The sequence below is a fragment of the Thamnophis sirtalis genome, unplaced genomic scaffold (genome assembly GCF_051295495.1).
Source record: "Thamnophis sirtalis isolate CommonGarterSnake01/CBP01778 unplaced genomic scaffold, rThaSir2_p1.2 scaffold_3, whole genome shotgun sequence".
Lineage (NCBI taxonomy): Eukaryota > Metazoa > Chordata > Lepidosauria > Squamata > Natricidae > Thamnophis > Thamnophis sirtalis.
Window position 1 is genome coordinate 141011213 of NW_028261383.1, and position 15729 is coordinate 141026941.

General features: G+C 38.3%; 1 protein-coding gene across 10 annotated transcripts in view; it reads left to right on the top strand.

Annotated features, from left to right (window-relative positions):
• The window catches only part of BPTF (bromodomain PHD finger transcription factor), a 95157-nt gene that overhangs the window by 18746 nt on the left and 60682 nt on the right, over window positions 1-15729 (top strand). For all 10 annotated transcript variants that reach the window (XM_087710238.1, XM_087710237.1, XM_087710243.1 and 7 more), the window contains exons 2-3: window positions 484-1306; window positions 12243-12466. In XM_087710238.1, coding sequence (XP_087566364.1) covers window positions 484-1306; window positions 12243-12466 — 1047 coding nt within the window. The remainder of the gene's footprint in view (window positions 1-483; window positions 1307-12242; window positions 12467-15729) is intronic.

Genomic DNA, 15729 nt, shown 5'->3' on the forward strand with positions numbered 1-15729 from the left:
ATACAGGTAGTCCTCAACTTACGACCATAATTGAGCCCAAAATTTCTGTTAAGTGAGACATTTGTTAAATGAGTTTTGCCCCATTTTATGACCTTTCTTGCCACAGTTAAGCGAATCACTGCAGTTGATAAATAAGTAACCTGGTTGTTAACTGAATCTAGCTTATCTGCTTGTCAGAAGGTTGCAAAAGGGGATCACATAACCTTTGGACATGAACCAGTTGCTAAGCATCTGAAGCTTGATCGCATGATCCAAGGGGGCGCTTCAAAGGTCGTAACTGAAAAACGGTTGTAAATCATTTTTTTTCAGCCCCGTTGTAACTTTGAAGTCACTAAATGAACTGCTGCAAATCGAGGAAATCTTAAGTGCTATTGCTACAGATATCATTGTAACAAGTGAAAATTCAGTCACGATTGTCACTGGGGATATTTCTGCTTTTGCTCACTATTCTCACATTCTTCCTTCTTTACTGTTCATTTATAGGTAGAAGGCGACAGAGAGTACATCGACCACGTTCTCCAATCCTGGAAGAAAAAGACATCCCTTCTCTTGACTTGCCGAAATCCTCAGAGGACTTAATGGTGCCTAATGAGCATATCATGAATGTTATTGCCATCTATGAGGTACTGCGGAACTTTGGCACTGTTTTGCGCTTGTCCCCTTTTCGTTTTGAAGACTTCTGTGCTGCTCTAGTAAGCCAAGAACAGTGTACACTGATGGCTGAGATGCACATAGTGCTTTTAAAAGCAGTTTTACGTGAAGAGGACACTTCCAATACTACCTTTGGACCTGCTGACCTCAAAGATAGCGTTAATTCCACATTATATTTTATAGACGGGATGACTTGGCCAGAGGTTTTGCGGGTATACTGTGAGAGTGACAAGGAGTATCATCATGTTCTTCCTTTTCAAGAGGCAGAGGACTACCCTTATGGACCAGTTAAAAATAAAATTCAAGTTCTGCAATTTTTAGTGGATCAGTTTCTGACAACAAACATTGCACGGGAGGAATTAATGTCAGAAGGGGTGATACAGTATGACGACCATTGTAGAGTTTGTCACAAACTGGGAGACTTGCTTTGCTGTGAAACTTGCTCAGCTGTCTACCACTTAGAGTGTGTGAAACCGCCTCTTGAAGAGGTCCCAGAGGATGAATGGCAGTGTGAAGTTTGTGTAGCGCACAAGGTGCCTGGTGTAACAGACTGTATTGCTGAAATCCAAAAAAACAAACCATACATTCGACATGAACCTATTGGATATGATAGAAACAGGAGGAAATACTGGTTCCTGAACAGGAGGATTGTTGTGTAAGTATATATTCTAGCCATATCAACATTATACACCTTTTTAATAAAAGACATTTGATTGATGTATTTTAATTTAGATTAAACAAAATCTCCATATTTTTGAGGGGGGGTGTGTGTGATAATTGTAGCTGAAAAATGCCAGATGCTTATTTTTCAGTTTTAAAACTTGATATCTGAGCTTAAAAAAATTGGTTGCTTTTTCCTTTTTGTGTTAGTGATGCTCTTTTTTTTAATTTAAGATTTTTAAATTCAAGAAAGCAATTTATAGTATTATTTATATCCCGTGTCTCTGAAATGGCTATTTTACTTGATTCTTCAAAGTGGCAGTTTAACGTTTTTCATATTACTTGCAGTTTTTCTATGAAAACCCAACTAACAAATTCATATACTGTATTTTTCAGAGTATAAGACGCACCAAGATTTTGAAGCGGCAAATAAAAAAAAGTTTTTGCACTCTGCAGCTCTACCCAAAATGGCCCGTTTTTTACAAAAATGGACTAGTTTTTTATCAAAAAAAGGGGATACATAGCCTTTAGGGGAGGCTTGGAGAGTGCTCCTGGGGGCTCGGAGGGGGGCAAAAATGAGCAAAAAACGGCCTGTTTTTCACAAAAACGGGCTCATTTTTTGTCAAAAAAAAAAGGCAGGCATAGCCTTTAGGAGGCTTATAGAGTGCTCCTGGGGGCGGGGGGGAACTGCCCATTTTTCGCTCATTTCCCCCCCCCCCAGCCCCCAGGAGCACTCTGGAAGCCTCCTTAAGGCTATCCACAGCCATTTTTGCAAAGTGGGCGGGGTTTTGGGAGGCCAAAAATGCTGTATTCAGATTTTCAGCCTCTTTTTTTGAGGGGAAAAATGTGCGTCTTATGCTCTGAAAAATATGGTAATTTGAAATGTAGCAAGCAGTTACAAGATGATGACAACAACGATGATGATGAACCCTGAGTACAGTTTTAGATTTTGTGGAAGTCTGATAGAAGCTTGAAATGGGCTTTGAATAACCACAGATACATCTTTCTATTTGACACCAGCATGGTATAGTGGTTGAAGTGTTGGATTCAGAACAAGGAGACCTCTCATTCATCCATGGAAACACACTAGATTATTCTGGGCCACCTATTTCCGCTCAGCCCAGTTTACTTCATCGGGCTCTTATGACAAAAAGAAATAGGTTTTGTAATGCATTAGGCATAAGGATGTTCCTGATTAAAAAATAATAAAATATAATTTGCTTCCAAAGGCTCCAAAGAACAGGACATTGCAGAAGAATCAAATGTTGACATTCTAGTCAATCACTGGTCTAATCATATATAATACTATATTATGATTTATTAGACAAAGCAAAGTGACCTGGTTTAGATATATTGCAAAGTCATAATAGCTGATTTTATCATTATGCTTATCCAAAAACAAACTACATTATATTTTAGTATTGTTTGCCAACCTTCACAGACATCAGATAAGGCACTGATATAAATCCAAAGTACATCATGAGAGGACATGGGTATCTTTGACAGCCTGATATACTTGATTATGATTCTGGTGTCTCTGGGTTCTTAACAGAATTGAAATGATCAACTTCAGTATTAATGTGTTTAATTTCTTTTACTCAATGCTTAATTTCATAACATATTGTCGATGTTTTAGTTTCTTTGTGGTTTTATTTGTAACTGAAATGGTAGTCAATATTTCTGTTCCCAAGGGAGTGGATTTAAACCAAATGAACTAATATCAAATATAGTTTTATTTGTGAAGAGAGAAAACCATATATTTTTTAACCTGAAATTTACACTTTCATCACTAATCATATTCGTGTAGAATGCTAAGCCAAATTCATCAAAATAAAAAAACACTTATTGAATATATTCTTCTTAAACTGGGGTTTTTTTCAACTATTGCCAGTTCTTGCTTTCAGAGGGTTCACTTGTTTGACAGGAAGAAGTTAAGGTTCCTTAGATTATTTGATATTCTTGACAAACCATACCTCTTCCTCTTGTGAAAAATTTTGCTTGGAAAATCTGTTAAAGTATTAGCAGAAAAAACGCCCAGGCTGTTGGATTAATTAAGAGGCAGCCTCCTCATGAAAAACCAGGTTTTTTTCTTCACAAATACTGCAGGTATGTCTGTCTGGTCTTTCCTTATCTTCTGAGGAGAAGAGCTTAGCCAGCCTAGTGGTTTCCTAGTCTAATGCAGTGTTTCTTAAACTTTTTGCTGTCAGGCCTCTTCTTACTTTTAAAAATTATGCAGGATCCTGAAAGTGGTTGTGTTTGTGGATGCATTTCATATTTATCAATATTTATCACATTAATGATTAACATTGATGTCTTTTTAGAATATTTAATTTATTGAGTCATGTAACAATAATATTAAACCCCTTGGATATTAACAAAAATGAAAAAACTACATTTTTTAACTATCAGAAAATAATGAGAAGTGTGACGCTGTTTTTATATTTTTGCAAATATCTTCAATATCTAGAAAATAATTTTGGTTTGGCCAAGCCCTCGTAGAGTTTGGTAGACCCTCATGGGACCTCAGAACATACTTAAGAAACACTGCCCTGGTGGTTCTAGTGTTACCATTTTTGTCTCACTGCTACTTCCTTCCCATATTTAGAAGATTGTACCCAGCACTCCACCAATTTTTGTAGAAATTATTCTCATTGTCAGAAAAATTCTTCTTAGTTCTAGCTGGTTTCTCCCCTTGATTTGTTTCCATCCATTGTTTCTTGCCTTGCCTTTAGGCGCTTTGGAGAATAGGTTGAGCCCCTCAAATACTGGAACATTGCTATCATGTCACCCTTGTTAGAAGACAATTTTATATGTTTTACTATTTATTGTTGGAATACATTAGCTGAATTTGGTGATCAAATAAAATTTTAAATGAATATTAAAATGGATGTTTTCAAAATTTTGATTTGGTACAAAATGTAACTCTCAAAAAGTAAATTGATGTAACTATAAAATAGTTAACATGTACGTATTTCATATGATGGTATCATTCATCGTCAGAACTATAATTTACAGAGCTGATGCATGGATAAAATAATGTGTGTCTTTATGTGTATCTTCAGTGAAAGCTAATGTGTAAGGTTGATGTGCTGACTTGAAGGTCATACTAGGCTTAAAGGATACAAATGGATGTTTTACACCCTATAAGACTTAAAGTTATTTTCCCTTGAACCTCAAGAAAGTGTGAACTAAAGAAGGTTGATAAGCTCTATGCATCCCCAAGCCACCTTTTTGCATCACTATTTTAAGGAGATTTTATAAACTCAATCAATCTTATTCAATCCCCTTCTAAACTGTTTAAAATGGTGGCTATCACATCTCCTAATGGCATATTCACTGTGTAACTACATGTTGTGTAAACAACACCCTTTATTCAATCCTGAATGAATAACTTAATTCAAATACTATAAAGAGAAAAATCTCTATCTCCTTTTTCCATACTGTGAAGGAAATTTCCCAGTATGCCTTAACTTTAAAAGATACAAACATTAGGCTTAAATATCAGTGACATTTTTTTGTTTCCTGTAAAACTTCATTGCAGTTAAAACTCAATGTCTGTATGTTGATATAAGAATAAATAAAGAGGGATTAAAGGTTGTATAACAAAATTAAACAGCATTCAGGTACAGATTAGCATGATACCTGTATTAGTGGCAGTGACAATAATCCTAGATAACAAACATGAGCCAGCAGTATACCACAGCTGCCGAAAAAAAGGCCAATGCAGTTATATGCTGCATTAACAGAGGCATAGTATCAAGATCACATGACGTGCTACTACCGCTTTATGCTGCACTGGTAGCATCACACTTGGAATACTGTGTCCAGTTTTGGTGGTCATGATATAAAAAAGATATTGAGACTCTAGATAGAGTGCAGAGAAGAGCAACAAAGTTGATTAGAGAACTGGGGTCTAAACCACACAATAAACAGTTGTGGGAACTCAGTATGTGTAGTCTAATGAAAAAAGGGACTAAGGATGACATGATAACAGTTTTTCAATATTTGAGGGGCAGTCACTGAGAGGAAGGGGTCAACCTATTCTCCAAAGCATAAGTCATAAAACTACAGTCCGCGGGCCACATGCAGCCCACAAAAACTATTAACCCGACCCATGCAGGACCATGAGTCTGCCCCTGTCCACAGCACCCCACCCACCCTTGGCTGAGTGTAGGACTTGCCTTCCGAGATAATTTCCAATTTTGACCTGCAGAAATGTTCTGGAAGTGTGTGTGTGGAGGGGGGGGGGGGACAGGGTGCATAGATACCCCAGGAGGCCAAAAAACGGGCAAAAATGTCCTGTTTTTGCCCCCAAACCGAGCTGTTTTTGGCCTGCAGAATGCTTCTGGAGGTGGATGGGTAGGTGTGAAAAATGTGGCGAACAGATGCCCCAGGAAGCCCCCAAAATGGGCTATTTATGCCTGTTTTTTGGCCTGCAGAATGCTTCTGGAGGTGGGGGGGAGAATACGGTGCACATAAGCATCAGGAGGCCAAAAAAACTGACAAAAACTGGCCCATTTTTCGCCTCCAGAGCATCTGAAGGCTAGATAAGATATAACAGATGGAAGCCTAAGAGAGATCTAACCTGGAACCTAAACAGCTTGTTTCCTGTCAGTGGGAACAATTAATCAGTGGAATGAACCCCTGAATTAGGGTTGCCTCCAGAAGTTGTGGATGCTCCATCACTGGAGGTTTTTAAGAAGAGATTGGACAGTTATTTGTCCAGAAAGTTATAGAATCTTTTGCTTGAGCAGGGGGTTGGACTAGAACAGGTATCCCGGACTTGTGGGCTGTGGGGTTTGCACACTCCATTTAAGTGAGCAGCAGGCACATGTGCACATCATTTGCACAAATGGAGTTGCATGCACACTTGCCGGCCACTGGCACAGAACAATCCCTTCTCTTTCCCCCCACCCCGCCAGACCGCAGAGTTGGAAACATTTGGGAACTCTAGACTAGAAGACCTCCAGGGTCCCTTTCAACTCTGTTGTTTTGTATTCTGTTTAAATATCAACTAATTTGCAATTGCTGTTAAAAAGTAAATTCCATGCTGGGATACAGCATGTCAGGGTTCCGAGTAAGACCCGTAACGAAAGAAGTCTCTGAGGTTTGAGTTTTCTCAAAATCCCATTTTATTAAAGATGTCATATTGGTATACCTGGGAAAACCCGAATCTGAAAGCTTCTAGGTTTCCCCACCCAAATGAAAGTCCAGCACCCACATGTCTGTCACATGGCCCAATCAGGCACCATCCCAACTAGAGATGCCTCCCAGTCACACCATTCCAGGTGCAGGGCAAAATGTCTTTGATTCTCTGAGAAAGGAATGTTATTTTGACTATACTTCCCATACTCTATATAGTCCCCGCTCTCATTTTCCCACAGCATTAAATGTGGCAGGTATGAAGGCCCAATGCAAAGATGGCTTCCAGGCCTGACACAGCATTTATGACCTGGAATTAAAACAGCCAAGATAGTTAAATTTTTATATAAATCAATGTTGAGACAAGACTGTTATGGCCACCTGTTAAAGACCACTTTGTTCAACAGTTCCAATCAAAGACAATTGATTATATGTGACTAGTCAGCCTAAACATCTTGACGCTTGCTTAGTTTGTCCATATGAAGAGTTCTTAGTCTTTCTAGTCAAGACCTCGCCCTCTTGTAAAGCTCTATCAAAATAGAAAATAAGATTTTATTTTAATTTTATTTTATTCAAAACAAAGTTAAAATAAAATTTTATTTCATGTATTTATCAAATTTATATGGCCACCCATCTCACAAAAATTAACTCTGGGCAGTGATGCATTGGAGAAAGATACATTAGGCTGTCTGGTCAACAGCCAGGGTGATAGATCATAAAAACTTTATATTGTTCTTGAAACAAGCAAGCTCTTTAACCGTGCAGGGGAGAAATTCCTTTATAAATCAACCATTGAAAATGTATAGACACGTACTGTATTTTTCGGAGTATAAGACGCACCAAGATTTTGAAGAGGCAAATTAAAAAGAAAAGTTTTTACACTATGCGGACCTCCCCAAAACAGGCCCATTTTTCAAAAAAAGGGGGCATGAATAGCCTTTAAGAGCCTTGTAGAGTGCTCCTGGAAAGGGGGGGGGGGAAATGGCCTGTTTTTTGCAAAAACAGGGCCATTTTTTGTCCCCCCAAAAAGGGCATGAATAGCCTTTAGGAAGCTTGTAGAATGCTTCTGGGGGGTGGGGTGGAGGCCAAAAACAAGCAAAAAAGGGTATGCAAACCCTTTAGGAGGCTTATAGTGTGCTCCTGGGGAATGGGGTGGGGGCAAAGTTGAGCAAGAAAATCCCCTTTTTCTGCTCATTTCTGCCCTTTCCAGCCCCCAGGAACGCTATGGAAGCCTCCTAAAAGCTATGCCCGACCATTTTGGTGAACAGGATGGGGTTTCAGGAGGCAAAAAATGCTGTATTCAGTGTATAAGACACACCCAGATTTTCACCCTCTTTTTTGAGGGAAAAAGGTGTGTCTTATACTCTGAAAAATACGGTGAGTTTATTGGGGAAAGGGAAATCGAAGGAAAATAAGAAAACAACACCATTAAGGTATTATGGCACTAAGGAAGCACACTTTTTAACATTTGGCACCGAATATTACAGCCTCTCTGTCAAAGAAGTGAAGAGCTGCAACAAATAATATTAGAAAGCATTCCCCTTCCTTCTTTCCACCCAAATGTAGCCTTCAATTCTCACTATGCTGAACCATGTCTAGTGCATTTAAGTGAAAGAAGTTGTAGTCCCATTATGGAATACGTAGTCCATAAGACGCTTATTTATTATTAACAATGAAAATTGAGTACAAGAAAAGCCTAAAATTGCATGCCACTTTTTTTCTAGTGTATTCTCTTTCAATCCTGATAAGCTGTAAGTCAATGAACTAGACTCCAATAATTCTCAGCTATATGTTTGCTGAATTGATCTGGGAATTGAAACCCATACATCTGGAGGGCACAAAGTTTGGAAAAGGTTGTCCTAAGTATAAGTATTGTACCCCTAATGTATGGAGCTTTATTCACAAGAACCTTGGGCAAAAGTCCCTTGGATAATTTTATTGTATCTGATATCATTGCAAAGGACTGCATACATTTTGCTTTGTTTCTTAAAGTAGAATCCATATTTTCCTTCTCATAAACTACTGTATTTTTCGCATTATAAGATGCACCTAGGAAATTGGGCAGTGACAAAGACAGAAGAGGCAAGTCAGCACTGTAAAAGGACCCCACTATTGTGGCACATATTTTTCGCTCTGTAAGACACAGACATTTCCACTCACTTTTTTTGGGGGGGAGTGCGTCTTATGGAGTGAAAAATACAGTAAGTTGTAAATCCGAGTCTCTGTTAGAAGAACAGATTTGGAGAAACAAAATTAGTATTTAAAAATAAATCACCTATAGTATCATGTCAGATTAATACTTTAATATTTTTTTAATTGTCCAGAGTGGAACTAATTGTATATGCTGCTTGCATATTAAAAAGAAAAGTGGGAAACCGCTGGGAGAGATCATCCGCAGGCACGGGATTAGATACCATCAATATGCGGACGATACTCAATTGTATCTGTCCGCCCCGTGCCAAATCAATGAAGCGGTTGACGTGATGGGCCGGGGGCTTGAAGCCGTCATGGACTGGATGAGGATTAACAAGCTCGTGCTCAACCCAGAAAAGACCGAGTGGCTGTTGTGTTTTCCTCCCAAAAATTTGGCCAATAATCCAACACTCAGGCTGGGGGGTCAAATTTTACACCCCTCAGAGAGGGTTCGCAACTTGGGAGTCCTCCTGGATCCACAGCTGTCATTCGACCACCATATAGCGGCTGTGACCAGGGGGGCATTCGCCCAGGTACGCCTGGTGCGCCAGTTGCGACCCTACCTGAATCGGGAGGCCCTCACAACAGTCACTCGGGCCCTTGTGACCTCTAGGCTGGAATACTGCAATGTGCTCTACATGGGGCTGCCCTTGAGGAGCATCCGGCGACTTCAGCTAGTACAGAACGCAGCCGCGCGAGTGATCGCGGGTGCACCCCGATTCACCCGCATTACACCTATCCTCCGCGAGCTGCGCTGGCTACCTGTCGATCTCCGGATGCGCTTCAAGGTGCTATTGATCACCCATAAAGCCCTACATGGCAGTGGATCTGGATACTTGAGAGACCGCCTTCTGCCAATTACCTCCCTACGACCTATACGATCTCATAGATTAGGCCTCCTCCGTATTCCATCGGCCAGCCAGTGTCGGCTGGCAACTACAAGGAGGAGGGCCTTTTCAGCAGTGGCCCCGACCCTTTGGAACGAGCTCCCCGTAGAGATTCGTACCCTCTCCACCGTCCAGGCCTTCCGCACAGCCTTGAAGAACTGGCTCGCCCGTCAGGCCTGGGGATAAGGATTGCTACCCCGCCCGAATGTTGTATGCATGTTGCTCATTATTTTATTTTATTATGTGTTGTTGTCTCAACGTTGTATCCCCCCTTCCCTGGTTTTCTGTGCGCCGCCCTGAGTCCCCTCAGGGAAAAGGGCGGCCTACAAATGCAAATAAACCTCTAAACCTCAAACCTCTAAAAAAATAACTTCCCTTTGCAGATGGTAAAATTAGACTTAATGCATTAATTATTTAATGGTATGGAATTTATACAAATCAGATCTGTTGAGAAGAGGAAAAATGATTTCCTATATAACCAGTATATCACATTTACTTAAGTTTGCACTGCTCATATCTACAATAAAATCAAAAATAAATAAAGCTAAACAGATTATTCCACTGTATATAGTGTGCATACATATGTTGTGCATTCTTATATAAGAGAATTGAAGTAAAAGTAATTTGGTAATAATTTTGCACAGCTTCCATGTTTCATAGTAGGAGAAAGTCTGTGAAGAAATATTGAAATTCATTTTTTTCCACAAAACTGGGGAGTAAGCAGGACCAAAGAGTTTTACCACCACATTATTCTTAGTTTATCTTGCATTTCTGTGGCTAAACTAATTGATATCGCATATATCAAGCCATATCCTTATTATGTTCATAGTGCCTTCCCCAGCACAGTTTCTTATTGTTTCAGGGTGCTTCCAAAGTTAGCATGACAGAAGAGATATGGACCTGTCCTTTCCCAAGTTAGAGAAGGGGCTGGATCAGTTATATTTTTCTTCCAATTAAAGTTTGAGTATCCGTGGGGTAAGTAATTTTACCACCACCCAACATAATGAATTTGGTATTTATCTTTATATAAGAGGTCCTTGCCACTAGCATTGATGATGTTACCTAGTTTGGGTAGTGAAATGTCCACAGGAAAACAACAAATCTCAGAGAGAACCAAGAACCTGTTGCAAAAATCAAATCCAGAAAGCACAGATAATTGATTCAGCAGGATTCATTAACTTCTTTATATATATAATAACATATGAATAAATGTACAATACCAACAGCAGATTCTTCCCATGTGGTAGAGAGGAGAGATTGGTTTCCAGTTTCAATTCAGAGAGTAGACTAGATTAGTTCTCTTGCAGACTCAGAACTACATAGATAAACCACCCCCAGGCTCCGGGTCATCTGGCTTGGCTCTCAGTCATCAAATAGTTCTCATTGGTTGATCCAGTTGCCATGCCTATACATTGGCTGACCTTGTTACCATGTCCTATTCCAGCCAGTCCCCAATGGTTGACCTGTTGCTATGTCCTATTCCAGTTGATGAATATTCTGACAGAACCCCTCATTTCAACCCTGAGCTACAAATATACTTCTTTATTCGCATCTATATAAAACCTCTCATGTATGTAACTTTTACTGGGCAAAACAGTGCATCATAGGGTAAAGCTTTTTCAATCAAGGTATTTTTAAATGGGCTAACTTACAAAATGCATCAAAAATTATGACTCCAATAGAATTGAAATGTGGCAAATTTTATAAAATATTTTAGGACATGAACTTGTCAGAAATCATTTTATGACATTACTGTGGTCAACTCTTAATATGTGAGACTGTTATACTGTTCAACATGAATTATTTCAAGGCAAAAACATTTCTGAATATGTCCCTGGATTTTGAGGAACCTTTCCAGTGAAGGAAATTAGAAACTCTGCCATAGTTGAAGGCATTAAGGAATCTGGTAAGGAAATATCTCTGAAACAATAACCCAAGGGATCAGAGACTGTCTAGTTTTACATAAGAGTGATGGTTCCATTTCATTTTGATTCTAAGGCTCTTCTTTGCCCTTTTAGTAAACTCTTTTATTCTCTGCAGAATGTTATTAGGTATAGTTTGATAATGTCTGTAGAAGAACAGAATACAGATAATCTGTGATTTACAACCACAATTGAATTCAGAATTTATGTTGCTAAGTGAGAAATTTGTTAAGTGAGTTATATCCCATTTTACAACTTTTCTTGTCACATTTGTTAAGTGAATCACTACAGTTGTTAAATTAGTAACACAGTTGCTAAGGGAATCTGACTTCCCCATTGACTTTGCTTGTCAGAAGGTCACAAGAGTGGATCACGTGGTCCGGGACACTGCAACCGTTGTAAATATGAGACCAGTTGTCAAGTATCTGAATGTAACCCATGTGACCAAGTGCATGCTGCAAGGGTCATAAGTATGAAAAATGATTATAAATCACTTTTTTCAGCACCGTTGTAACTTTGAACAGTCACTAAACAAACTGTTGTACGTCAAGGACTACTATATTACATTGTAATTGAGGTGACCTCATCTATACCCAAATATTAATTTGTACATAATGTTGTTTGTAATACCTTTACTGTTTTTGTTTGATGCTATGTTGACATGAAAAAACAGTTCCTAGCAGTGGGATAATTTTTAATGTTTCCCTTCTGAGTATGTGTGTCTGTGCATTTCATTCATTTATTCATTCCTCACATCTCAGAAACAATTTTTCTCATACTGTCACAGAGAAGAAGATTCAGAATGTGAAAAGCATAAGAGAATCTGGTACTATAGCACAAAAGCCCAGCTGGCAGAATTATCTGAATGCCTAGACAAAGATTATTGGGAAGCGGATATCTGCAAAACTCTGGAAGAAATGCATGAAGAAATTCATCGGCACATGGACATAACGGAAGACCTTACTAATAAAGCACGTGGCAGCAACAAGTCTTTTCTCTCAGCAGCAAATGGTAAGAACCAATTAATCTTACCTTTTTAATTACTGATAAACACATGTTGATCGTGTTGATTCATATTTGCAAAAAATAGAATTGTGAGAAAGATGTATTAACGCAAAAGGGTAGGATAAAAGGCACAGCTAATTGGAAAGAGGATCTTCAAAATATTTGAGAAAGCAGCATTTATTTGCAAAGCCTAATAATTGTTGGATCCCAGAATACTCAAAAAAGTGTGCAAATACAGCTGAGATAAGTAGCTTTTAATGACAATGGAATCCATTTGAGAAGATTCCATTAAATCTTAAGTGCCATTGTAGAACTTTTGAGGGATGACAAAAATAGACTTGTATATGATGAAAGCACCTGTGGCTCACAAAAGGATTGTTCCTTTAATAGAATGTGCTAGTCATTCTGTTACCAGAGTCCCGACTTGGGGCTATCATATATCTCCTTCAAATAGTGATTCATGTTTTCTTGATTTCAAACACACAAGTACCCCCAATTTTTGAAAACCAAGACAGATAATTAAGATGTAATTCATTGCATCTCTATATATATTACAGATTAATGATTACATTTTAAACACTCAAATCCTAATAAGATGTGATACACTAAAAAGGCGTTTGTCTGAGTATAGTCCTTTTTCTGCTCCCCACCCCTATATACTATGTAGATGAAAAAACAAGAAGCCATGGTTAAGCATAGCTTTCCATTAGGCACAAACAGGAAATACAGTTAATAACTTTTAAGCAAGCCAGGTCTATTTGTAATCTGTTGAACCGTTGTTTTAGAAATAAGACATAGGAAACTGGTTTATTGTATCTCGCTTATTTCCACATTTATGGGATTAAGTGAACAAAATGACAGCTAATTGCAACTTGCTGAACACAACAAAAGTGATTTTTTTGTTTTATAAATTTAGAATAATTGAATGAAAATAATTGGGGGGTGAAAACTTCCTGTAATGTAGGTATGATGTGTATGTTGGCATTATTATTCAATAGAGAATGTATGCAACCTCATATCAATAATGGCCATTATCTCTCTGGGGAAGCCAGCAGAGAAAGATTGCAGATGGCAATCAAATGATTGCAAGGCATTTGGCAACCAGCTGTACATGCAAACAGATTGCCATATGTCCGGATTGCAATCATTTGACTGATAGTGGGGGGAAACACTGCAGTGGCCATACTTTCAGGGAATGGTCGTAAGTCCATTTATCGTTGTTACTCTGAACAGTCACTGAACAAATGATCATAAATCGAGGATCACCTATAAATTTTTTAGGTGATGTTGGTGATGGGGTTCATCAAGGCATCTTTTGGTTGGTCTTCATTTTGCATTTGGATACTGTTTATTGTAATGTGCCATTTAAAGAATGACTGGTGTCATATTTCTAGCCATTGGTTAACTTAGTTTTTCAAACTAATATATTGTTTTATTTTTAAAAATGTTAGTGAGTTAGAATGGTGAACATTTGTATTTCCTACCGTGTTTCCACGAAAAAAAAACCATCCCAAAAATAAACCCTAAGTTGATTTTTACATGTGCAACTAATATAAGCCCTATCCCCCCCCCAAGAATAAGGGGTAATTAAGACCCCGCCCACTCGGGTACATAGGGTGGGGTGAGGTGCATGAATAAAAATTTAGTTAGGGTGGTGTTAGGGGTGGAGCTACCCTACTACTTACCAGAAGTTCCTGAAGGCCTCTGACAGTGAAAAGGAGGCCGGGGGCAACACACACAAGTGAGGTGAGTCAGTGGAAAACATCCCCTCTGAAAATAAGACCTGGTACCTTTTTTTGTTGACAAAATTTATAAGACCAGGTCTTATTTTCGGAGAAACACGGTAATAATCATTGCCTTTGACTCTGTGAAATCTTATTAAAATGGATTTTTCTGCAAATTGTTAGGTTACTAGCTGTATATATGGATTTTTCTGCAAATTGTTAGGTTACTAGCTGTATATAGTCTTAACAACTATAACTGGTATCTCTATCTGAGTTCTGCTTTGCAATTACCAACTATTTATTTTGACCTGACAGTGTATTTCTTTAATAGATTTGTTTTTATTTGTTTGAACCAGATTTATAGTTCAAGGCCCCTCATTTAGTTCTGATGTTTTTTCAAATATTACAGTGAATAAACACACTGGGAATGGAGTGGATTAAATTAATTATCTTTCCTCTTGGGGAAACTCTTAGCTGAAGGTTCATTTAACCCCACCGTCCCAACTAATTTTCAGTTAGGGTAGAGATTTCCTTGTGTATCTAAGAGAAGATACCCAGTTTTTAGGGCCCTATGAAAAGCTAACAGGGTTGGCAAGGTTATGCTGCCAATTTATATTCCAGTTTCTGATTTGTTTATGGTTCTTAAAATAATTTCTGTATATAAATTGCATAAGAAATGACAATTGAATTATGCCACATACTTTTTCCACTCTATAACCAGTTTACAGAATATCTCTACATTCAATACCATCAAAGGCTTTACAGTAGTACAGATATGCTTTCTTTTGAAATGTCCAAGTTCTATTAAACATTTGCAGTGTGATCTCAAGGGCCTCTAAAATCACCAGAATCCCATTTTGCATGTTATATGATTTTCCACAACATCTAACATCAGGACTTTCATGCATTGCTTGGAGCAGGCTCATATGTCACCCGTCTTTTGGGATTGGAATGAACACTGACATTTTCCAGTCTTTCAGCCATTTACTGATATCCCACTTTTTGACATAATTTTACAGTTGCTGCTGTGGATATGATGATACCAATGCCATCAATTCTAGGCATTTTCATTTTTGACAGATGTTTCAATGTCTATATTATCCTCACCTTCCGGTACACTGGGCTCTGCTTCAAATTTCTTGTTGTTAAAGAACATTAGTAGTCATATACAATTCCTCAGTCTGTTCCTTCCATCTATTTTTCATTTGATTCCGATTTTTCACTTCCTTCCCATTTCTACCTCTTTGTTCCTCTATGTAGAGTGAATAGTGTCTGGATTTTCTTTATTAAGACAAAAAGATATCTGGTATGTCCTTTTTCATTTCTATCTTCCATTTCTATGGATACCTCATTCCGGTAATTTTCTTCGGTTTCTTTTTCTAGCATTATATTAAAATCTTTTATTTATCCATCTTGCTTTATCTCTTTTACCAATGGTTTTAGCTTTCCTACTCTGTTTGGCAATTTGAATTGTTTTTCTCTGAAAACAATTTGCCTTCATATTGGAAGGGTGGGTTGGATTAGATAAATCATATTTCCTGGATG